General features: G+C 44.2%; 1 protein-coding gene across 1 annotated transcript; it reads left to right on the top strand.

The window, feature by feature from the left end:
- The first annotated feature begins 6,078 nt into the window (after nucleotides 1–6,078).
- Nucleotides 6,079–18,302, top strand: LOC146775832 (uncharacterized). The gene is made up of 4 exons (XM_085637057.1): nucleotides 6,079–6,187; nucleotides 14,371–14,457; nucleotides 15,975–16,100; nucleotides 17,915–18,302. The coding sequence occupies exons 1-4, from the start codon at nucleotides 6,079–6,081 to the stop codon at nucleotides 18,286–18,288; spliced, it is 696 nt and encodes a 231-aa protein (XP_085493183.1). The 3' UTR covers nucleotides 18,289–18,302.
- The last annotated feature ends 7,183 nt before the right edge of the window (nucleotides 18,303–25,485 follow it).

Below are 25,485 nucleotides of genomic sequence, written 5' to 3' on the forward strand. Positions count from 1 at the left end.
TAGAGTGTTGGATGACTACGTGCCCGACAGCACTATTTCTCTGATTTATAAGAAACTCATTAATGATCGCGCGGACTTGCTGCTCCGTCTGCGGGACGCATGGACAGGCGATGGCTTGGAATTGGACGATGAGGACTGGGTATCGGCGGTGGCCTCCCCGAAAGAGGTGGCGATCCAGGCCCGCTTACGATTCGTACAGCTGAAGATCCTTCATAGAGTGTATGTCACGGGGCCCGGTTTGCTGCGTATGGGTTACTCGATGGATGGACAGTGTAAGCGTGGATGTGGCCTGTCGGGTACCTTTCTCCATATCTTATGGGAATGTTCGGAGGTTGTGCGATTTTGGAACGGTATCCACACCGTAATGGAGGAGGTCACGCACGTTGCTCTGTTACCAGAGGCTAGGAGGTGCTTGTTGAATGTCTGGGAACCGAATGATTGTAATGCGGCACAGACGCAGTGGGTGACCTTGGGGTACATGGTGGCTAAGCGTAACATTGCACAGCTGTGGGGCTCCCCGAGGCGGCCCACGATCGAGGTATGGAAGGAGAATATGGACTGGTGTATGTTTAGGGAAAAGACGGTGTATGTGGCGAGAGGCAAGCCAGGGAAATGGGCTAAGGTATGGGGTCCATGGAATTTATATCGAGGACGTATCTGCACCCCGCCTCTGCCATTAGAGATCGAAATTGCTTTGTCCCCCTAGCCACGCATTCCGCGGGATGGTGTGAGGTGTGTTCCATGCTTTGTTCTCCAGTTGCCCCCCTCTACCGCTTCCAGACAAGACCTGCTTTGGACACTGTACGTTGTTCCCCGTCCTGGGAAGAGCACGCTGCTATTTCAGACTCTCATTGCCTTGAGTGTGTTTTATATTTAATAAAAAATGAAACTGTTTATTCCGAATGCTCCTGGCCTATGGCCACGGCCTGTTACATGTGCTCACGAACTGCCGGGAGCTTTGCCTCTGGATCATTTGAATGTGTGGCGTTGCACTGCGGGCCCTCGGGCTCTATAGCGGCCGGCCCTGGTGGTTGTAGGCCCTTGTCTGTATTTTATTGTGTACCAACGGTTTCTAATAAAAATTTTAACAAAAAAAAAAAAAGCCATAGTCAAAAAGTAAAGTACCAGTACTTGTAGTGCTGGTCGAGCATTTGCTGGTCTCCTCTGACACACTGCACCATCAGATCCTACTACAAAGGCTAGAGAAAAATGTCACCGGAGGAAACACTACATGCTGGATATCCTAATTCCCTTACAGCAGATACAGTATCATCTGCATAATCTCATTTATGTCAGTTTTCACTCTAATGTACCTCACAGCTCGAACATCTCCTCACTCCTGTTCTGTCTGTACCTCACCCCACTACCAGACCGCATCAAGTCCTTCAATCTTCCATGCTACAACTATATCTGGATACATTTTAGGTCACAATGTGTTTTGGCTGTGATTTCTACTCAATAACTATGAGGTTTACCCCGCAGGGGTACTCACTTCTATGAACGAGTTTTTTCTTTTAATGCAATAATAAAATGTTGTTTTAACTGTTGATTGTACAACTCCTGGGAATTTTTCTATGCACCCAGAGCCCTATTTGTGATTTAATTTTTAGGGACCCATGTGCCTCAAAAACAACTATATCTGAGAAATGTAGATTCTCCCAAAACTGGAAGGAAATTTGCAGATCTGATAACATCAGGGCTTGATTACGGTCTCTGAAAAGTTAACTAATGGATGTTCAGTAACAACCTTAAACTTAGCTGCTCTAAAGCTCAGATGCTAACCTGTAAAGAAATAAAATCTACCAACCTACACTCATCTGGCTCCAGAAGCTGAGATCAAATGAAGTAAGAAATCTGATACTGAGCATGATCACAGGTCATTTTCTGTTCCCCCAAGTAAACTATTACAACAAGTATTTTCTACACCATAACAACTCTTTGTAACCCCCTATCTTTGCTTCCCAGAGAATTCTGGGGCCAACATTGCCCTGGTCATGTTTTCTCTACACCACAAAGGATCTGCACCTAGTGGCCACACTCTTCTTACTCTGAAGACTTTAAGGGCCACATGCATAAAAGTTTTTTGCATTCACAAAGAGTGCGATTCAGTAAAATCAGCTATTTGCAAATGCAAAATAGCCTTTCATGATGTATCGGCAAATTTGCAATTACCTAAAATTGCAACTGCAATAAGGAAATTACAAATTGTGATTCCCTTAGCACATGTATGAAGCATTTAAAAAAATGCAAACTGTGCATTTAGGAAAATGCAATTACTATTGACTTCAAGTCCATGGTAACCATGTGCAAACTTTGTAAAATACACAAAACTGCATATTTCAAAGTGCCATGTAGTGCACACATCTCACTAGGGCATGAATGTGCTTTACATGTGCACATTTAGTTTTTTGGGGGGTACTTCAGGGGGACCTTAGGCCCCCGGGCACCTTTGGCTTTGCATTACCTAACTTGCGAGCACCAATTAGGTCATTGCAAATTAGCTAATGCAAAACCATTCGCACCTCTGGGCCTTTTGGTCCATAGGATCGGATGGAGAAATATTACCTAGTAGCAATTCACTATTTACCGAATCGCTCTTAGCCAATATTAAGGGACCGTAAATTCATTGGTGATTCCTTACATACATCGCATTTTGTGATCACCAAATAGCGATTTGGTAAAAATCTCTATTTGGTGATCGCAAAATGCTTATTGATACATGTAGCCCTAAAGGTTTCATAATGCAGCAGCAAGACATCCCATATGTCTGCACCCACGGGGACACATCACAATGTACTCAAAGTGCTTTACTGGGTCTCTATGGCCAGATGCCCTGCCTTCAAGGTAATTTGCATTACCCACAGGGCCATTTACCCCCCCAAGAACTCCTTTATATCCAAGTAAAGCTCCAAAGATACTACAAGAGGGAACCCTCTGAACTAGACTGGCACGATCACTGATCATTGTTGCTACATCATTCTCTGTACAAGCAGCAATAATATGACATTTTCTCCAAGCAAAGACAAGAAGTATACAAGATTACTTGGAATTCAGGAAGGAGGGGGGACATTACCTGTAAGAAAGTGCCCATCCCTTTTTTTTACATGGTCAGCCCCACTTTTTACCTGGTATCTGATGGAACTTTGACAGAAAATGCACTGGGTCCCTGCTAACCATGTTCCCAGTGCCAGATCTCTTTCCCTAAACTGTGCAATTGTTCCCCAATTGGCAATACCTTTAGCATTCACTATAAGTCACTAGTAAATGCTACCGCTAGTACCTAGGGCCTGGGATACTAACGATGGCCTCTAGGCGCTGCAGTACGAATTGTGACACCTTCAGAGACCCCTCAGCACCAACATGCAGACTCCAATTGCAGGCTGCGTGTCATGGTGCAGACAAAATGGACGACACAACATGGCACACGGCCTGTGTGCCATGCCTGCAGATACCGCAAACAGTATAGGTAAGCCATCCTTACAGAAGGCCTCACAGCCCTCAGGAAGAGTGCACTATAATACTAGTGTGGACATATCCGCATGAACGGATATGCCCTTGTAATGTATAAGTTGATTCTTAGATGTTACTAGCGAGCAGGGAAGCCATATTGAGTACATGTGCTGAACAATGGTAAATACTTGTTCCCTAGCTACATGATGGCTTCACTGAAACTAGAGGCATTTTTGTATCAAACATCTCATATTGATAAATCCACACTGATTCCAGTGATGGATTCAATGATAGATGCACCCAGAGGGCACCATAGATGTGCCCCAATCCCCCATTGGGAGCTACCAGTCTTGACCCCAAGCCCCCCTCTGCAGCCTGTTACCAGGTGGACCCCATTCTCTTTACAGGCACAGCACGCACAGCTACCAATGCGACCAGCACCTCTGCATCCAGATGTCCCAGGACAGGTAACGAGAATCTGCTGGTAGAACTTTGGACCTTGGCCCCCTAAGATCTGAAGTCCCAAAGGAGACCCCCTAAAACTGAAGGCAAATAATTATATGTTATGCATGTCTTTTCTCCCATAGTAAAGCATTGTGCGTAAAGACATATTTAAGTGACCATTTTACTTACCTATTAAAATCAATATTTTAAAAAGTACTTACTTGCTATCAAAGTTCTTGGTATCAAATTCTTTTTTTTAAAACAACTCTTTTTTTATATAAATTGGTCTCTGATTTATTCTTGAGTATGTGTCTAAATTATTGCCTCTGTGTGTGTCAACAAATGCTTAGCACTGCCCTCTGATATGCCTAACTGCTCGCCCACACTACTACAAAAGAGAGCATTTGGGATATCATTTGTCCCTCTGTAGACCAATCGGGGTTTGCCTGGACTCTTTACACAGTGTACCTCATTTTGGTACACTATATAAAAAGTCAACTTCACAGATTATCCATTGATCCTTAAACAGACACGATTTTCCACAAGAAGAATATAGAAATCAGATGACATTAGGTGGATATTCCCAAACAGATCATGCAGAATCACAACAACCCATAAAGCAAGCCAGTCTTTCACCCATGAGGCAGGACATCTCATGTATTGGCAGTAAATGCACCCAGAAACCAGAACCTAATGGCCCCTCAAGAATGCACTTCAGACATAAACGCAGATACATGATCACAGCAATGTGGGTGGAACAACTGGCTACTCCGGTCATCCGGAAAGACAACAAAACTTGTCACAAGTATGTTACACTCAAAATCTGCACTCTTATAACCAAACAAAACAAAGCTTAGCATCAAGACCAAAGGCAGAACAAAAACATACTTTACTTCTCACACACAACGCCAACCACTTCCCAAATAGGCCATACTACAATCCAACATTGTCCAAAAACTAACTTATGTACTCCCATTCCTGATCATGAGTATAAAGAACTTTATAAATGCAACTAGAACAGAATCGAATATGAAAGGGAAAGCAAGCAGAAAATGATATGGCATTTCTTTCAGATATGTTGTCAACTCCTTCCCACTCAGATAGAATCAGCTTAGTTAACCCCAATTATTATCTGCACTAGGTAAGAGATAATATGAAATGTTAGAATATGTTTGAGGATTCTCTTGAATTTGTCAATACAACTCAAATTATTGCAGGTGGGAGAAAATGGATTGTTGGAGAGAATCTCTAAACACCAAACATGGTATATGGTGATTTTCCACTGCCAGCATTGAAAAGTGCCAAAGACGCTTTGCATTTCAGTTCTTCTCTCCCTATAGGTACTGACGTAATAGATGAACGCACAATGAAGTCTCTAAAGGAAAAGAACTAAATAAGAAACTCCCAATGCAATTCATCAGACCAGGGAAATTGCATGAGAAAATGTCTAGAGGCCTATCATATACGTATATAAATGCCCTTTCTGAAAGCATGAGTCATTTTTGTATTCCCGTTGCAATCAATAATAAAAGACAAAGAAAACCCCTGTTACACTTTGGTGAGTATTACAAAGTGGCATGTTTTCGTCAGAAGCGCGACAAGCAGTAAAAGTGCTCAAAAAGATCTGCTTAGATAACGATAATTAATAATGTTATATAGGGAATCGAAAAATTATTTAAGGCAATGAGTTTGAATTTTGGAATAGAAATGATGACACTGACCTGACAATATTTCAACAAGACAAGGATAAAACGGGAAAATGAGATGATATGTCAATTTCACATAGGTCATCTGCATATTCGGAAGGAATCAGGTACGGACTGGCCATTCTGCCACTTTTCCGGTAGGTAGTCTGGGTAGCCTTGAACCTTTTTGCCTAGACGGATTATGGTTTAGTTAGGCCCGGTAGGAAATTAAATACGCCATATTGCAGCTTGCTTTTAACCCACCAGAGTGTCTAAATGAGGCAGCCATGTGCCGGTCATAAAACATTGTTAGAAAACAATGATTGCATACACTTTTAACAGAACAGTACCAGGCTCTTATCAGGCATTTACACTCAGAATTAGTATAGAAACATTTTTACGGTTTTTTTGCAAGTCACAGAAAAATATCAATCTTATTGGCCAAAAAAAATGTACTTCTGGATTTATTTAACTATAGTGTTTGACAAAAACCGTGAACATGACCATCACGGTATCAGAGCGCTATACAAAGAGAGTTTATGAGGGTTGCGTTACAGTAAAGACCTTAGTCACTTCCAATACGCTGTACACAGAGTTCAAAGAGTCAGGTATCACACAATCATATACAATTTCACCTATGCTGAATGACAGTTTCAGCAGTTATATCATGTATAGAGTTCGAAGTACAGGCAAAAACAATAGTATACAGTATTGAATCTGGTGAATTCTGGTTTCAACTGATTTATCTTATGCTGCATGTTTTTCTAGTAGGAAGGTTTTAATTACCTTCTTGAAGAGCCTGAATGAGGTAATTCTCGTTGAGGGTGGAAGGAAGTTCCATAATTGGAGAGCATATCTGGCGAACGTGCGGCATTGAGTTTTCCTTTTTTTTTTTTAATCTGACTGGTTCTAGTATGAGGGATTTAGCATTTCTAGAGACTCTTTCGCCTCCTGAAAGCTTGATCCTATTCACCATGTATTTTGGACCAGAAATGTGTAGAGCTTTGTGTGCTATGAATGCAACTTTCAGTTTAATCCTGGCTTCGACAGGGAGCCAGTTAAGGGCTCCAAGTGAAGGGGAAAAGCCATCATTACATTGTGTGCCTGTTAAGAGTCTTGCTGCTGCTTTAATTGTTGCTTTCATTGGGGGTAGGCTGGCTTTTGGTAGGCCTATAAGCGTAGCATTCCCATAGTCAAGTCTAGATAGCACTAGAGATTGAACCGCCATTTTGAGGTTTCTTTACAGAATGAGGGGTTTTAGTTTTCTGAGAATGTGTAGTTGTAGGTTGGTACAAGTGATTTGAATATTTGTAACCCAAAGACCTAGTTTAAACACACAAAAAATGATGAATATATAAATATATAGTTTAGAGAAAAATAGTTTGCAAAGTAAAACTTTTGCCACCTGCCCTGAAGTTCACTTCTTTTTAGGCGGATGTGGATATGGCATGAGAAAAATGCTGTCACTCACATTGCAAGAAAGCCAGTGGCTGAAGTGGGCTAAGCAATTGCCCCATGCTGCATGGTTTGGTAGGCAGAAGCAAAATATGAATGACAGTTGTCGAGATAAATGGGTGAAGAAGACTGGATCAAAGTCCTTCTACATATGCCCAAATAGGTATGTGGGTTTGTGTTTTTTATTTAGGTCTTTCTTTTGCACGAGGCAGGCTAGATAGCTCCACTGTCTCCAGGCATGAGCTTCAAACTATAATTACAAAATAGTTGTTGGTCACTTGAAGAATTGATTCGAACATGTTGAACAATCATGAGTTTTGATACAACAAATGACTGCATTTTTTTACTAGAATACCATATAATATAGATTAGTATTTATAATGCAAAACGCAAACTGAATAGTCTCTTTGCGCTTCTGTGTTTTCAATATATAGAATAATCTACTACAGCTGTAGTATAGAAGAATATTATTATAGGTCACCGTATACTTCCCATGCCAAGCAGAGCAGTAGTCAGCCGGCCGAGCCCTTCAAACTAAAGAGTCAACAGTACTGGCACAGAAGACATTAAAATATAAAATGCAGAGTTGTAAAGGTTTAATCATCACATAAAACCTCTCTATTTGTTGAAGATAGCACAATTGCTCAGCTATATATTGTCTCCAGGATGTTGTGCACAAGTTCTATAATGGGATAACAGATCCTATCTCCATTGCATGTGGCATTTTCAGAAGACCAATTGAAAATGGTGTGCATTTGATGAAACTGCCTATCTCTCTTGGCGCTTTACAATTTTCGCTAAGCCAATTCTAAAGGGTTAAATATAATTTGTCTTTCTCCGAGAACTCTATTTAAGTTTTAAATTCACTACATGATTTAAGACCAACCCAAGTGTCAAGACCCACCAAACTGAAGGAAAATTTGGGATCATACCCAAAGCTTACCAGCGCCCCATAACTTACTTAGCAATCTTAATGGTTTAGCCGGGGAAATCAACAACTAAGGCATTTATTCACTCCTTATAGTATCTTAGTTTAAGGTCTTGGTCAGAACACTGGCCTTGTAAGACTGCCATCTTTCGTCTAATATTACAGGGTCACCACTTGGACACATCTGTTTCAACATTACGGATGACTTTCGAAGACTACGCTGTGCAGAGGTGGTGTAGTATAACGCAACAAACAAATACAGCTAAATATACCATGTGCATGGCCACTTATATAACACACAGTTGCCTTGTATGCTTAATGAGTGAGACAAATTAAAGTTAAGGGTCTGATACAATGACAGTAAAATACACAGGAAAAAAACTACATAATTCAAATATTTACAACATCTTATGTCGCTTCCTTGAAAGAATGTACCAGCATTTGGCCTGGAACGTGTTTCAACTACACATCAGGAGACGTTTCCTCTACATAGGATATATAATCTATTAGAACATTGGAACGTTGGAAGCTCCATTGAAAACAATGGAGTGCTCCGGGCTTATAATGGCTGGTATAAACCCGGAGCTCCAACATTCGAATGTTTCTTTGTTCACAGCTCTGGCTGTGAACAAAGGCTTCAGGGAGCCTGAGAGGATTTCAATCCCATCGCGCTCCCTGAAGGCTTTGTTTAATTTGTTAGAACATTCTGCCCTCTAGTAGCAGAATGTTCTAATAGCCTTATAGCCCTTCGTAGCAGGGCTATACCGGCTATTAAAGTCCTGCTGCTTTGTTAAAGGCCCTCGCCTTCGGCTCGGCCTTTAACGATGCAGCGGGCCTTTAATAGCCGGTATAGCCCGCTACGGCGGGCTATAAGGCTATAATATATGTATGCTGTTGGAGGAGCTGCTGCGATAGTATTGCTTTTGGTTCTGATGTTAAAGACATTGCTTGCATGTTGCCTATGGAGGACGCTGTGTTTCAGTAGATACTCCCCTTGTTTGCTTCAGGTGAAGTCTAGTTGTTAAAGATTTTACGTATTGATCTGGTAGGGTGTGACTGCTTCAAGGAAGTCAACCAGGAACAACCTACCAGCAGCATATCATGCCTGCAGTGTACGGACTCCGTCCTGCAAACAAACACGACTTCACATCGGCTACACAACATTACGCGACCCTACATACATCACAGACTTCAGAACACACATCAGCTCCAAAAGAACATTGATGCCACAGTAGCAGCAGGGAATAGGGGAGTGCTTTTGTTCATTACAAACCTGTTTTTTCACACGAAACAAAAACTGTGCTAAATATAAATACTGTCAACCATTATTTGTAAGCTGTCCAGATGACACCAGTCTTCATGGACACAATGGTCCAGTTATAGTCTTTCCCTCCACATCATATTGTATTGTGGGAGTTATAGTTTAAGTTCATGTCCGCTAACCAATTTAACTAAGATATCTGAAAATGTAGTATTACTATCCTTACTCATGAATATTTTTGTGAATCGCCCCATGTTGTCATCCCATCCAAATGCTAACCTGTTCTTCTGTATAACCTCCCACTCGTTTGAGTTGGGACTTTTTGTGTTGTAACCTTTCCTGTGCATTAAAGGGGCCTGTGTGCCCATAGGCTAAAATAACAAAGTAAAGAATATCATATGACACAAGGTAAACGTATTTGACACCAGAGCACGAGTCGGGGGTACACGTTGGTGGACGGCATCTGCCCACTATTTTCACAGGGGGACGCTGTCCACCCTGCAAGAAGTTGGGCCCCACTGAAAAATATGCTGAATTTGTCCCGGTGTAATTTGCAAACCCCGGGACACTTTCAGCAGGCCTGCACATTGTTGTCTACTTTCGATCCTCAACAACGTGCAGGGGGGGGAGGGGTCTTTCTTAGTTCAGACTCCTGCTGGGCCCATATCAAAGGCTGAATCTGAGGGGGTCATCAGGCCTCCTCTTGTTGGAGTCTCCTGGCTGGGAGCAGTCAGGAGTCTCACACTTAGAAACAAATGTAGCAGAGGGGAACAAAGGCTCACACCTTCTTATTTTTTTTTTTATAGCGCGAACTCGACCCGAAGGTATTGGAGCACTTTACACGAGCACCGTATTTACATTACACATTCAGGCACGGGGAGATTAAGTGATTTGCCCAGAATCACAGGATGTGGACGCGACCCCAAGGCTCGAACCCTGGTTTCCAGCACCATAGTCAGCAGTCTAGCCGACGGACCACATCCCCTCCTTAGCACTTCAAACATACTTATGAGAGACAGCTTTTCACTAATTGTTCAGTCCCTGTCTACAAGATATGCATGCACTGTAAGAATATTAGATGCATTGGTCTTTCCCTGTATTTACACAAAATAAATATGATTTATATAGTGCTTACTACCCCTGAGGAGGCGTTGAAATAATTTAAGTACCACAATTTTTTCTTGTAAAGCAGTATGGGTAGAGGAAGTTTCCGCTGACAAAAGGCAACGCTGTTTTATGTGTAGCTTTCAAAAGTGTGTTTTCTCAATCAGGAGGGTTTGCGTGTATACTCGAAATGTGCTCCAATGTACTCATGATAGACCTGCTAAATATATATGTGAGGGCTCAAGATCTGATGTCACTTATTATGATGCCACTTCCTGTGATGTCACGCACCATGATGTCACGCGCCACGATGTCACGTGCCACAATGTCACGGGCCACGATGCCACTAGCATTCTGATTAGTTAGTCCCGCCACTTCTTTTTTTAGGACTTGTGCCCTGTCTGACACCATGATAAAATAGGCTCCAGATAAATCAGTGCTCAAACCACCAACTTAACATTTATGGTTGGAGATTGGGACTATGGGGCAGGCCCAGTTGGACAAGTGATAAGGGGTGATTGCAGATGAGAGGTCTAGAACAGTGGTAATAATATTAACAGATTAGTAAAGTGTGTGTAGATAAATAAGTAAAATTAAAAATGTTAAGATATTCTGGAAATGGGAAGGAATTTGTAATCAGAGGCTAAAAATTAGGTTTGTATCCTCAGATTGATCTGTGGGAGCAGAGCAAGTGCAAACAACAGTATATGTATGGAGTTGCCTCAACTGAATTAAAAAAGCTCCAACCTTACCATTAAAATATAAATTTGTTTATGAATTTTAAAAAAATGTAATGATTTGTGTACTTATTTGATGACGCTTGTTTCTGTATTTTTTGTATATTGTTGTGCACTTCAAATCATCAACAATGCTTAGGTCAGGGTCCCTGGCTTCGAGTAAGGACTCAGTGGGGTTCCCCGGTTTCTAATAATGATTCACTGGGGGTCCCCAGGTTCCAGTAATGATTAAGCTGGGTTCACGTAATCAAAAGGTTAAGAATATCTGGTCTAGAATATTTGTTCATCATGCCAATTTGAGAGACGAGGTGGGTGATACAAGGCTGAAAAGGCATTAGTGGTGTGCTCCCAGGTGGCAGGCAGTGAGAAACGTATGGGTGGGCAAGTAGACATTCAGTGTTGGGTAAGGGTTACGGAAGAAAGATTTCAGACGGGGCAATTTTCTGAGGATTGAAGGGGGTTTCAGGCTAGCATAGTTATTGGTCACTGAAGGTTGATATCGTGTTAATGGCTGACAGCTAATTGGGTACTTCAATTTTAATGGCAATGAGGAAAGATGCCAATGTGAGGGATCTGGCAGAGGGACACTTTGGATAATTCCACACTGCGAGTGTGTTATAAACCAATTCCGGACTCTGGAGCTTTGCACAATTACATAGCGCCACAGAGTGGTGTGCTCGATTGCATAACATAAGGAAGTCATGGGGGGGGGGGGTGATGCCACGATCAGAGAGGGTGAAGATCACTGGAAAAAAGAGTATTACTCAGATCCAAAGCGATCTTTTATTTAGGAGTTTCTAGTCAATTGAGTTCCAGAGCTCTCAGGTTTGCCAGGTCCATGTGCGGGTGTCTCGTGTGGACCGGGGTCGGTTGTTGCGTTCTGTGACTTGTCCTATTAGTCTCATAATGAGAGCACTGCAGGTCGCGGCGCGCGAGGCAAAAACCTGGGCTGGATCAGCTGATCATGCACGGGCCTAAGAAACAGAGCGTTGGGACTCAGAGAGGACCTCTGGGGTGATTTGATGCCAAGAAAAAGCCATGAGCGTGTACAGAATGCGGACACTTGCCAGTGACCCCGGACTGAAAGGCTCCCACGTAGCAGCAGCGGTTTAACCAGGAAGCAAGGCCTGGGCGAAGGGAATCACGGGAGGAGGGGCCTGAGATCGTGTATTGAAGACTAAACCACGGTCCCTTTGTGAAGGGCAGGCTCAGGTATATTTTATCCAGCCTTATAACAACAACATGAGTGGCATGGCATCACGGAGGTCTGGAAACCCGGATCTGGCCTCAGCAACCCCGGGTCCCAGACTCCACCGCCTCCAGAACCTGGCTCAGGTAGAAAAGGAAAGCATCCACATTCTCTCCCTCCGATGAACACCCGTTCTTACTGCGTCATGTGTAACCCTGGGCGTAGTTCGCGTAGTCGCGCTTCGCGAAGCTTCGCGAAGATGTCATTGCACTACGCGACCTTCGCGAAGCTTCGCGAGCTTGCGTAGTTGCTTGTGGCAACCTGTTCGCGATGGCTTTTTCTTGTTCGCGAGCGCGGTAAGCATGTTCGGGGAACTGTTTGCATGCTCGGGGGATATATCTCGCGATCTTACCCATGCGGTCGCCAATGGGCGCGGCCATCTTGTTTTTATATAGTCCCGCCCGCTCGCGATGCCTTATTTCCTGTTCCGGGTCGCGGATAGCGTGTTCGCGATGTGCATTGACGTGTTCGGGAGCGCATTTTACTTGTTCGCGATAAATTGTACATGTTCGCGAGAAATATCGCGCGAACTTACCCACGCCGTCGCGAATGGGCGCGGCCATCTTGTTTTTCACTCTATGCCATGTTTCTGGGCCTACTTTTGTATCCTCCCTTTATCTCAGCAATCCTTTGTCTTTTAAGCCTTTTTCCTGACTTTTTTTAGTTATTATCTATCTCTCTGTTTGCCTCAGTTTATATTTTGCATTTTATTTCTACTTTTACTGTGTTTTTGTTACTTTTATAAAGTTCTTTCTATCTTCTTCCCCCTAACTTTTTTCCCCTTCTGACTTTTCTTTTCCGCCTCCCACCCACCCCAGAACCATGGCCAAGGGCACACCAAGTCCCAAGGGCAAGGGACCTGCAGGCGCAGAGAAGCGCCGCCTGCCTTGCGGCAGAATGCGTCCTGCAGGGGTGCAGGCCCGGCAACTGTTTGGGGAGGAGGAGGTGGCGGCTCTTGTTTTTTTCATCCAGCGCCTCCTCCCCTTGACCTTGGCAGCAGGCGGCAGGCCCGGCTCCGGGTACGCTACCCAGGAGCGGCACCGTCGGTGGGCGAAGGTGCGCCGGGCCGTGTTCCGGTGCACTGGGATCCGGCGCACCCACAACCAGCTAGCTCACCGGTGGTCCGACATCCTGGACCGGGAGCAGGACCTGTTGGACCTGCTAGGTGTCGAGGTCATCGGGCTTGGTGAGTAACTGATTGTGTATATTAAATTAGATGAACAACAAGATTACTGCTGCGTGCCAAGCGTTGCTGGTATTACGTTCCAAAAAGCAAAATGTTCTTTGATTTAAGGACCCAGGTTCCCGGTGGTACTCTTACTTGTTTGCAACGTAGTTTGCGCTAGCTTGTGCTGATGCTGATTATGTAAGAGTTTACTTTACAGAACTGAAGTTAGGTAATGCGATTTGCTAGAGAGACTCTAGTCCTTCCATTGTCCTACTGTGAAATAGTGGTGGATGGATATTGGATACTAGGTTTAGTTTGTTAGTAGTAGTTACTAATTGTTTTATGCGGTCTGCGTGACGCATCCTCTGTCACTGAGTGCTGCTTACCCCAGTCCTCCGTCGAACCTTTTGTACTTTGTTTAGTGTGTGGTAGGCTTAGCATGGTCAGTCAGTAGCAGAACTAGATCAGCATTATGCAACAAACCCACAATTTGTTGTATGTATGCACTAATGTATGCAACTATGCATGTGTCCTCCATCTCATCATCTATGCATTTGATGGCTGACAAAAAATTCAAGTGCAGACTTAGTGAACAATTGGCCCGTCTGGAATAGGTGGTGTAGGTCAGGTGGTACTTACTAGGCTTTGTTAGTATTTGGAATCAGAATGATCAAGGAACACTGGATTGTTCATAAATAAGTAGACGATCCGTAAATGCACTAGGAAGCAGCCAGTAGTCGATCCATCTGATTAGATAGGGCAATTTTATTGCACTTGTTGTTTCCTAAAATGTTCTTTGACTTATTGTTTTTCCAAATGATTTATTATTTTTCTCACAGCACTCCTTAATGTTGGTCTCTTTCTGTATTATATTTTACATGATCATCAGCACCACCCAGGGGCAAGAAGACGGGGTCGGAGTCGGCGGGGGAACCCCAGGACCTCTCCTCTACTGAGGCTCCTGCAGCTGGCCCCAGTAAGTCCTCCATTGGTTAGATTGACATTTATATTTCCCTAAATGTTATGTTACTGCATCTTTTTTTTCCCAAACTCTAAATTATGGTTCCACTTTCTGAATCTTTTTTACAAAAGCTTACTTCTTTGACCTTGACTATCTGTTTACTAATTCTGTTTATCCCTGCCTCGAAGTTGCTTCTAACTCCCTCTGCTATGACTCTCTGTGCTACTAATACTACTACTACTACTATTACTATTATTACTCTGTGTGTAGCGAAGCTTGCACAGTTGCCCACTCTTTAATAGACGGTTTTCTTTGCAACAATTAAACTCTGATTGACCAATAGCTCTAGCCACTGGGTCCTGTCCTTTGGTTGTCCTCTTCAAGTCTTCTCAATGTTGAGGCTTTGACAATTACCACAAACAAAATTCCCAACCAGATATTTGACTAGTATTTTTGATCGGATAGTACATGATACTACTATTGTCTATGATTCTGCAGAGCCACATACAGAACTATGCACAACAAAATAGGATGGTGGTGATGGGAGGTTGGATCTTACTGATCACACCTCAGTCAGAAAAACCCAGGATCCCCTAACAGACTAGCTATAGTGTCTCACATTAGGGTCCCACTCCCGACCCCCCCACGAAGACGATACACAATGTTGATGATGACGGAGACAGAGACAATCCAGAACATAATAACAAACACCATTTTGCTCACACACTTGTGTAAGTCCACTCCACCACACCAAATACCACAGAGTCTATGTGTAAGTTCAAAAGGTTTATTTGAAACAAGTATCAAACTCTGTACATCGTTAATATGAAATTTAATTTACGACAGCCATAGTCAATAAGCCAGCAAAAAGCCTAACATTAAAACAGTAAACATTTACAAGTGCATGATTGACAACAAGAACAAGAGCCAAGATCTTTATAATTGTGGAAGATCCCTCACCGTAGAACGTAGAAATACTGGTTACATCATCTTGCATCCACTATGCTCTGTAAATCTCTGGTTTGTAGAAGGGAATCTTTCGCCTATGATATATGAGAAAAACACTGCGAGTTAGCCGTTAGATAGTATACTGGTGAATGATGCTAGCATTTTGCAGTCATGCCAAAAAGTGTAACATGTATGTGTGATGGCTAAGCAATATAAACTAAACAAAGTCAATATGTTGTTTTTTTTTCGACCTCTTCACTTGTACGCAACAGTCAAGCGGCCTTAAAGGCATCTACTGCACATCAATACGCTGGCAGGTATAATATGCACCAAAAGAGTAGTAGTCGACATGATGAATCTAAAAGGGTTACTCATGGCTCAGGCTAACTTTCAAAAGAGTAGAGTAGGACTAGATGACCCTCGGAAGTGGAACCATATCCTACTAGTGTCTGTCTACTGACTGTACTTACTGTCTAGTGCTGATGTATGTTGCATCGCATTAACTTTTTGTTCAATGTTCCAAGTGAACACTTAAAATAGGGGGAGGTTTACAGGCATCTAAAAAATTTGATGCTTTTTTCTAGGCACACTACCATCCACCAGTGCCGTCGGGGCCAGCGATGCGGCCATTCCGGAGGGGGCAGGCGAACTGGCGGCACCTGCAGGAGACACAGGGCCCAGGGGGGATCCAGCAGCAGTGGCCGGCGGCGGTGAGTTATATTCATTACTTCTTGACATTACAGCTAGATGGAACTGTGTTCACTATTTCACTGTACTGTGCGACAATATACAACGGTTGAAGAAGACACCCTTTACGTAGCATTACCAGCGTGAGTAGAGTAACCAATGGCCTCTTCTATTTGATTCCAAAATCAGCTGTGAATGTTTTATGGAGAAGACAAACTCAGATCAGATGACCTTCATGGATGTGTTGAACATAGAGGGAAAGCACTAAGGGTGGAAGGACGGGCGAGATAAACAATATGACTGACCGGCAGAGAAGGATATGTTGTTGGAAGCATGTATAGGAGTCTGATAGTAATAAGATCAGATGCATGGGTTGTTGAAGGATGGGTGGAAGGTGAAAGAATGCCTGCCTGGGTGGGCGACACAGTATGGGTGGATAGTACTAGATAGCAAGAATCAGCGGTGTTTTTGGTTCAAACTCAAAGCCAAGGCAAGGAAGGAAGGAGCAGAAGCATGGGTGTTTGTTGGTGAAACCAACTAAGGTTTGTTAAGAGATATATACAAAAGGATAGACGTTTACTTTAATGGATGTATGCCTGGATGTACTATCACCAAGAGACAGTATAGGTGGAAAGTGTCCCAGGAGATTCTTACCTTGAAGAAAATGTAACAGAAACTGCGCGACAGTAGCAAAGCCTAGAGGAATCAAGGTAGTATTATGAGCATACAGTACACTTGCAGTAGTTTGCAAGCACGTCATATATTATCAAGCGGAAACCCCTTCCTCCCACTCTGGGGACCACTCCCTACCTATTATTATTAATGTATTTTCGATTGGGGCAGCCAGCCTGCAAAGGGTGGCCTATCTCTTGTTTAATGTTTATGTATATTGGTTACACAAGCAATGAAAGCAATGTACCCTCTGCAGTAGCGGTTGGTGGTGGGATTGTTGGCGGGCGGCGACATGGGGAGGGGACGGGTGGGTGGCACTGGCGAGTAAACTGTGTATTACTGTTACGGCCAAATACAGGTAATCAACATAAAAATAAATTAAACTATTTTCAAGGTGCGCACTGCACCGCCGAATGCGATGCAGTGTGTGCTACTGTGTGCAGCAATGTTTTTTTTTTTATGTATTCTTTAATTACCTGTGAATGTCCTTAATCCATCGTTTACTATCCCCACCCTGCACCTTCCCACGTCACCGACCGGCAGCACTCCCACCACCGACCGCTACCGACCTGATGTCGTATATCGTATTAGCACTAGCAGCATCTATAATATGAATATAAGCAATGATCGTTGGATCCGATAAATAAATAATCAGCCTTTTTGTAGTACCCATGGTAGGGTGTAAGTGAAATTGTGCATGCCATTTGCCCTCATGTAACAGAGTATGACCAGTGCCAACGGCCGTAAGGCGTCAGACAAAAAGATGAGCTACCCCACCTGCAGACAGTAGTAGTAAATAAAAGTAACGTGAGTCTGCATCATCATGTGGCTCATATCTGTTTCTCTTGGGTGCAAGCTTAGCTGATGGACCTGGCATGCCGCCTACAACAAGGTTATGTAATTGGGCTAAACTACAGATAAGAACAGCACGACTGGTGTACCGCAGTACATACATAGTACGATTATATTTATAAATAATGTCTGAAACGGTCACAAATGTTAGAGTCCAAGGAAGTAGGATTAGAGATACTTACCCCAGCACCAAATCCCAAATGTTATGAACTGTGCTTGCTAGTGATACTGTGACACTATGTGTTGAATGATTAGTGTTCCTGTTTTGCTAAGAGTATTGGCTCCAACATGTTCTTTTTCTTTTTTGATATAGATGATACTCCTTCCCAAAAACCATCAAGGAAGGAGTTGGCCGCTAGGGCCCGGCGCCGGAAACTGGAGGCCATCTGCGAGCATTATCGCCGGCTGGTGGCTCAGGAGGAGGAGGAGGAGGAGGAGGCGGCTGAAGCTGCAGCCTCCTCCAATGCCCCGGGCCCCAGTCAGGCCCGGCCTCCACTTTCACGGCGCCGTGGTCCGGCATTTGCCCGCCGCCGCGCCTCGATTTCCAGCACTGCTGCCCCCCACCCTGGAAGCAACTTTAGGGCATTTCGCCGCCAGCTGCTCCGCCGGATGGCCCGCTGGGAGGAGAACATGGAGGAGCGGGTCAAGATCCTGGTGGATAAACACCTTAAGGCCCGCCGACAGTAGAGGACCTCGTCGTTTGCCCCTTTTTTAATTCCTTTTGTTGGTGGGTGGGTTTGTGGGCGTTGGGGATTTCAACGGACATTGGGACTTTGGACTTTCGTTTCGTTGGGGTTAGGGAGGGGGGTGGGTTAGGTCAGAGCGGGATAGTTTATTTTTGTTAGGGGATATTAAAAATATACTTACTATTTATTTATATGATGTTAATGTTTTTTGTGGTGGGTTACAGTTTTCCGAATTCAATGTAAGTTACATGGTTGTTTACTTTGTTTCCGTGCTGCTGCATGCCCACAGCCAGTGTTTGATTTAAAAGATCTGCCGATTTTGTAACACACAAACCGATAGATGCAGTACCCCTCACTGAGTTATTTTTAATTGTCATAGTACTGTCAGTCTCTCCTCCTAGTCCATACCTCCCACCAAACTCTTACCTGTGATTGATGATGAAGTTCGGCACACTGATGGCTGCATGGTTGGTTTCTCAAATTGACGGAGTAGATGCCATTATAGTGGTGGTAGTAGTAGACACTGGCAATAGCGTTTGAAAAAAGAAAGAGAAAGTCACTTGACTGAGACTCAGGGAGGAGGAGTGGAACAGAACACAAAGTAAACTACAGCATGGGTGGTCAAGCAGAAGAAGATCCTTGCCCTGCCTTAGTTGAAATTGAATTACTGTTGCTTTCACCACATCTGCCCCAGCAAGCGTGTGATCAATTGGTGTACATAGTCATCACATCACACCTCAATATAAATCACACAGCCCGGGGGAAGAGGGTTAGGGATTGATGATTGGATGGGAAGTGGGGTTTTGGGAAAGGTTTGAGAAAGAAAAACAGACAATATGCATGGACACAACAAAAGTAAAACACAATCTTGTAAGACGACCATGATCCATTATCAAAGAAATCAAAGTATGAAGTGAGAGAAAGCAAATGCATGCATGCTGAGGAGGATAACTTGATGGTTAATGAGATAATGAGTTGTACTATAACTACTATGACCCAATGAGACAGTACAGTCAGGGACGAAATTGAAATTTGCCTTGCCTGTCTGACGCCCTCAGAGCTCAGACCGAACCCAATTGCCTGCTCTACCGGGCTTACTTTCATTTTTCAAGCTAGCTAAGGAAACTAAAAAAAAGTTGGATCAATTAACAAACAAACCACAACACACAGTCGTAATGATTAAAGAGAAAAAAGCAAGCAAATAAATGTAAAGACGAATGAAGATACTAAAGTTACTGTATTATCCTGGTCCAAATGAGGAGTTGCATCATTCTCGTCATTCTTCTTGGTCCTCCCTTCCATGGACACTCCGCACATCAATCTTGGGTATCACTGCCTGCCTGATGCGTATTGGTAAGGTACGTGTGAGTCGTTTCTCCCACTGTAGCACAGGGTAAAGGGCCGGCCAGCCTGTAAGTGTAGATGGAAAAACAAACGGGGTATTGAAAAATTACAGCCTTTACAACAATAAACTCAATTACAGTGGAGTGCAAGACAACACTCTGGAGAGAACACTTTCAGACTGAGGCAGCTTGGATAGGCTACATAGTGTGTCTACTCTACAGCAAGCATTAAGGTACAACAACAACGGGACAGGATTCAGGAGCCAGCACAGCCACAGGACAGGAGAACCGCGGCACAGGCCAGGCACCCTACCCCTTACTTACATTTTGACCGAGCCAGAGAAATGTCAAATGCACTGCAGCAACCTAGAATTTTCCCAATGAAGTGACTAAATCAATGCGCCACTGTCCGTCATACCACTACACTCTACTCCAGTCCACACCACTACAAGGACATCTAGCCTAGGTCTGCTGTGGTTCTTGTTCAAACTTTTTACCTTTTATGTCAGCCCATCAAACGCCGTTATTCCATACATTTTCTCCAATCCAACTGACTGTGTGCAAAGATAGTATGCTCAGCATCCTCAATGATGGTGACCGTGTGGTACGTATTCTCCAACACCAACTCAGTCTGTAGTGACTGATTAAGTTTATAATATATTCCATATTACCAAATTGCAACGGATATTGGCCGGCACCTGCAGTGGTAGGAGTACAATGTGGTCATTATTAAACAGCAAGGAAACATTAACTGTCACCACACCTGAGTCACTTGTACTTTGTCGGTAAACTAGTATAGTTCTACTTCATGGCATGCACAATTCTTCGTAGTGAGCCAGCATCCAATGCAATGCATGCCACCATCATTCACAATAATCACTCATTACCTGTCTTTGTGTTCTCTTTGGCTGTCTGATCTGATGCCTGCCTAGCCTTCTGCCAGTCAGTGATGAGTTTCTTTCGGATTGGAAACAAAATGGAATATAGGTGGAGTCACGTTTCACTTCTTATGGAGGGACTGTTAGAGGCAACATGTATTGTACTATTCTCCATCTCCATCCAATGTCTGACTTGCTTGAAATGTACTTAGGGAGAGTACGGAACATGGAGCAGGACCCTGAGGAGTGGAGTGAACAGTTATGCACAGACGTGCAACTCCAATAGGGAAATAAAAAAAGGAGACTGTTGATGGCATTGTTGTGAATGTAGATTTTGAACCAGAAAAACAGATACACACAGTCACACACAAATAAAGGAAGGGAGAACAATTTGAAAGCCTAGTTGTCAGGGAAGAGGAGCTCGTCCTCAAACTCTGGTGGTTCGGACAGCAGTACGTCTAACAATCCACTACTTATGTCATCAAAGTCACTCTCCTCTTCCTCCTGTGATTCACGTATTTTGTACTCTGGTGGTATAAAGTGTTGATTCATTTTGATCATGGTTAACCTCTCAACACTTTTGGGCGAGAGACTGGTCCTTTTGACAGTAACAATGGCACCAGCAGCACTGAAAACACGCTCTGAAGAGACACTTGCAACAGGGCAAGCCACATACTTTATCGCCAGCCTGCTGAGCACTGGCCATTGGCTTCTTTTCCCATACCAATACACCAATGGGCTTTGCTCCATGTAGACCTCTGTTGTGTCATCTAGATAGGCCTGAACCATCCGCTCAATGTTCAGGGGTGATCCGATTTCCTGGGCCTCTTTTGCCTTTGCATCAGTCATTGATGTGCAATACCCTTTCCGTAGAAACCAATCCCCTGCCGTTTTTGGAAATGTGCCTGATGATCCTGTTGGTGCTGTTGATGTTATTGCTGCTGGCAGTGTTGACTGCTGGGAGGCAAACGCACTGCTCTTGGCTTCTGAAGTAGAACTTCGTTCTGGGTGCCCTGCAGTACTTTTTCTGACCTGGAGGGGCGGGCCTTTAATGAAGATCCTTTCGTTTTCAAACTCAGTGGCTTCCTTAGCTATCCAAGTTTTGTACTGGGCAACATTCAATTCTGAAAAAGGAATGACTTCATTACTGCGCAGCAATAATTTGTAACGTGGATCCAAAATTGAGGCAGTAATGTAATGTGGATCTGACAGAATGTTATTTTGAAGCCTTGTATTGTGAGATAAGCGAGCGGATAAGGTGTCTGCCAAAGAATGTGCTTCTACTTTGTCATCCACATCTGCGTACATTTCTGCCACATCCTTCAGCTGTTGCTCTAGCATGTACAACAATGGGATAGCTTGGCCCATAGTACAGTCCTCCCGGCTCACTTCACGGGTGAAGACCTCAAAAGGAAGTAGCATCTCTGTCAGGCTTTTGACAAGGTCCCATTGGGTCATCTCAACTCTCATGCCTTTCACTGTAGGATCCCCTGACCTTTTCATGACATAAGCATTAAGTGGTATATACTGCTCAAACAGACGCTCAAGCATGTAATACGTTGAGTTCCAACGTGTTGGCACCTCTTGGATGAGTGCTTTGACTGGCATTTTATGCTCACGTTGAATCACCCTCAGCTCCTTCCGGGCTTTAAAAGAATGGTTGAAATGTGTGCATATTCTTCTGCAGGTGGTCAGTAAGCTGCTGACTTTGCTTTCATTTTTCAGAAAGTCTTGCACAACAATGTTAATGCAGTGTGCCAAACATGGCACCCTGAAATACCCACCATCTTTCATGGCCCGAACTACATTACTGCCATTGTCCGTGGCAACAAAACCAATGGTAAGACCTCTTGGTCGCAGCCACTCCGACACCTTGCTGTTAAACTCATCCAAAATGTTAGCAGCAGTATGAGATTTCTCCATTGCAAACATGGCTACAGTTGCATGTTTGCGAGTGTCTTTAAAAATCTCAGCGGTGTCAACAACGCCGTCAGATATCTTATCTTTAACACCCGAAAAAGAGACCCAGTGTGCAGTGATGCACATGTAATCAGTGGCTTGGCAACTGGTCCACATGTCTGTTGTCAGGTGTATACTCTGAACAGCACTCTGTTTTAAGGCTTTTCCAAGCAATTCCAGCACGTCGTGATGTAGTGCTGGAACAGCAACTCTTGCAAAATAGTAGCGGCTGGGAACTTTCCATTTTGGGCAGATGGTGGTCACAAACTCAAGAAAACCCACCCCTTCAACAAAAGAAAAAGGGAGAAGGTCCAGTGCTAACATTTTTGCCAGCTTAGCATTGTACAAACGTGCTATTGGGTGATTGCGTTCGTACTGCCCCTCCGGCCTACTAAACATGCTAAGAATGGTAGGCTGCATGGTATTCCTTCCTGTGGTCGACTTCGCACTTTTTGGCCCAGCTGTACTCCTTGGTGTCTCAGGCTGGCTCTTACTCTTGTGCCAATGAGATGTGGCTGAGGATGTGGGCGTTACCACTGCAGTGCTGGGGACAGGGCTACTTTGTCTACCACTAGCACAGAGAATGTCTCCCTCTTCTTCCTGTTCCACCGTGAGCGGACTTTCTACTCGTTTATGCCCAACAGCAATGGTTCCAGTTTTGATGAGCCTAAGGTGCTCCTCCCACTGGATTGCGTGGTGTTTTTTCAGATGGGTCATTTGGCCTCCGGTACCATAGTTTGTACCAAGCTTTCCACGGCTAACAGAGGAATGACAAACGGAGCATACAGCAATGTTCTCCTCCTTTGGGCTAACCGTAAAGTAGTCCCACACTGGGGAGCTTAACTTTTGTCTCCTGCTGGAGGTGCCACTCCCACTTCCAATGCCGGATGAACTGGAGGGTGTGTGTTGAATTTGACTCTGTGCAGGACCACTACCTACTTCTGCTGAGGTGGTGCTTGTTGTGCTGGATGTAGGACGCTGCCGGCCCTTTGCTAATGTAAATATGGAAGCTGGAGGTCGTGTTGGTGTTACCTGTGTTGGAGGTATGCGTGCTACATCCCTCGCATCCATTTTGGATAATGTAAAAATGTTGCTCTCCATCTCCTCAGGCCCGGGAGTGATGTTTGTGATGACTGGCTCATCATCATCATCATCATCAACCTGCTCTTCTACATCAACATCCATAAGTGTAAGGCTTTCTGGAACCTTCCTTTTGCCATGCCTGCTCTTGTGATGTGTTTCCCTCTCAGACTCACTTTGTGGCTTCCAAGTGACATCTAGATCATCAGAAGGGGGGCTTGGTGAAGAACTTGATGTACTAACCCTCCTTTTCCTTGCTGGGGATTTAAAAGCCAATGCAACTTCTAAAGGAGTGGCTTCCTCTTCTTCCTCTGCATGAGGCTCAATTTCCTGAACTGCCCCTACTTCAGGAGGAACAGCTACTATTGCGGGCGGTAGCTGCGGCTGTTGACCACTTATCTGCTGTGTTGATGATGTTCCCTCCTGCGTGGATTGTGTACTACTTTGAGATAGCGATAAGTTTAGTTCAGGCTCAGCATCACTGCTTTCTACCATAAGGCTGGCTACCTCTTCCACACTCATCTGCTTGGGCATGGGTTGGTGGGTTGGGCCCACTGATGTGGAGGTGCTGCCCCCAGCTTGCCCCCCCGACACCGCTGCTGCAGGCCTCATTTTTGGTGAACCAAAAAAGGTTTTGGGAGGCACACCAGACTTAAGTGACACTTCCTTCTTCTTCTGTTCCTTCTTCTCCATGGCAACTTTCTTGGTACCGGAGGACCTGCTACCTGCTTTCTTTGGGGGCATCTTCAACAGATGTCAAAACAGCACTCAGTTGCACAAGTTGCAGAGATGCCTGGTCAGGTCACTGACACGTCACGTTGTGTACACTACAGCAGCAGGACGTCGGTCTGGCACCACAACAGTGGATGATGATGACACACCTCTGTCTTTTGTGCACCTAAAAGCAAAAAGCCAGAAGAACATCAGTCAAAAGATCCATAATATAATATATAATTTATTAGTGTCTCGTGGGTTGTCATCACAATTATTAAATTTCATGCAGTCAGTGAACAACATCAACAGTATAGCCAGCCATTAAGAGACTGACAAGGCCAGGGATCCTTTTGTATTTGTACTGTGTAGTGTACACTTAGGAAGAAGAATAGCAAGGGAAAAAAAAAACCCGCCGTGATGATTGCTGAGTTGTACCCCTGGGCCTACTGTACGACTAGGCCACAATTTTGGACGCCTATGGCAAAGGCACAATGCATGCCTTCCTAAAATGGCCGCCACACACATACCCAGCCCCCCCACCACAATAACACACAAAAAGTGATTGGAAAGGACAGGAAGAGGAAGTTGTAGTGTCTGTGGAACTTAATCCCTCTCATAAAAATGTTTTCCAGACAAATAACAGCTTCTCCCTGCTCCAAACCTACAGCTCAATGACAGCCTGAGGAGTTTTTTGTGCAGAAATGCACAAAAAAGCGTTTTCGAGAAGGGTCTATGTTGCTCGCGAGATATTGTTTGCCAGATTGCAAAAGCTGCGTGTTCGGGATCGCGAACTGTACAAAAAGGCTTTCTCGCGTGCGCGAACACGCATATTGCGAGCGCAAAAATGACGAAAACTGTAAGTCCGCGTTGTCGCGCTGTGCAGAGTTACCGAAAGTTCGCGAGCTGAATCCCTTGCCTTACATGCAGGCCAAAATAGCCCAATTTGTTTAGCACACACCCAAAAAATGCTATTGCACCCCAAACACACCTTTTGCAACAAAATCCAAAGCCATCCATGGAGCAAAGGAAAATCACCAGACAACACCAACTGTACATGTAAAATCACGCACCACAGCTTGGAGGCTGACTACCTCTGGGCCTAGTGGAAGACTACTAGGCCACAAGCTTGGAACCGGATGGCAAAAGCAAGCACACTGCTTGGATGGCTTCACAAAATGGCCGCCACACACCCACAACAACCACAAGAAATGGGAGACAGTCAAT

The sequence above is a fragment of the Triturus cristatus genome, chromosome 12, assembly GCF_964204655.1.
Source record: "Triturus cristatus chromosome 12, aTriCri1.1, whole genome shotgun sequence".
NCBI classification, from domain to species: Eukaryota; Metazoa; Chordata; class Amphibia; order Caudata; family Salamandridae; genus Triturus; species Triturus cristatus.

Bases quoted from the DNA above. Each gene is read 5' to 3' on its own strand.
- LOC146775832 (XM_085637057.1), top strand. From the start codon at position 6,079: ATGACCATCACGGTATCAGAGCGCTATACAAAGAGAGTTTATGAGGGT. The intron at 6,188-14,370 runs GTATCACACAAT...CATGATCATCAG, and splicing joins CACAGAGTTCAAAGAGTCAG to CACCACCCAGGGGCAAGAAG. The intron at 14,458-15,974 runs GTAAGTCCTCCA...GCTTTTTTCTAG, and splicing joins GGCTCCTGCAGCTGGCCCCA to GCACACTACCATCCACCAGT.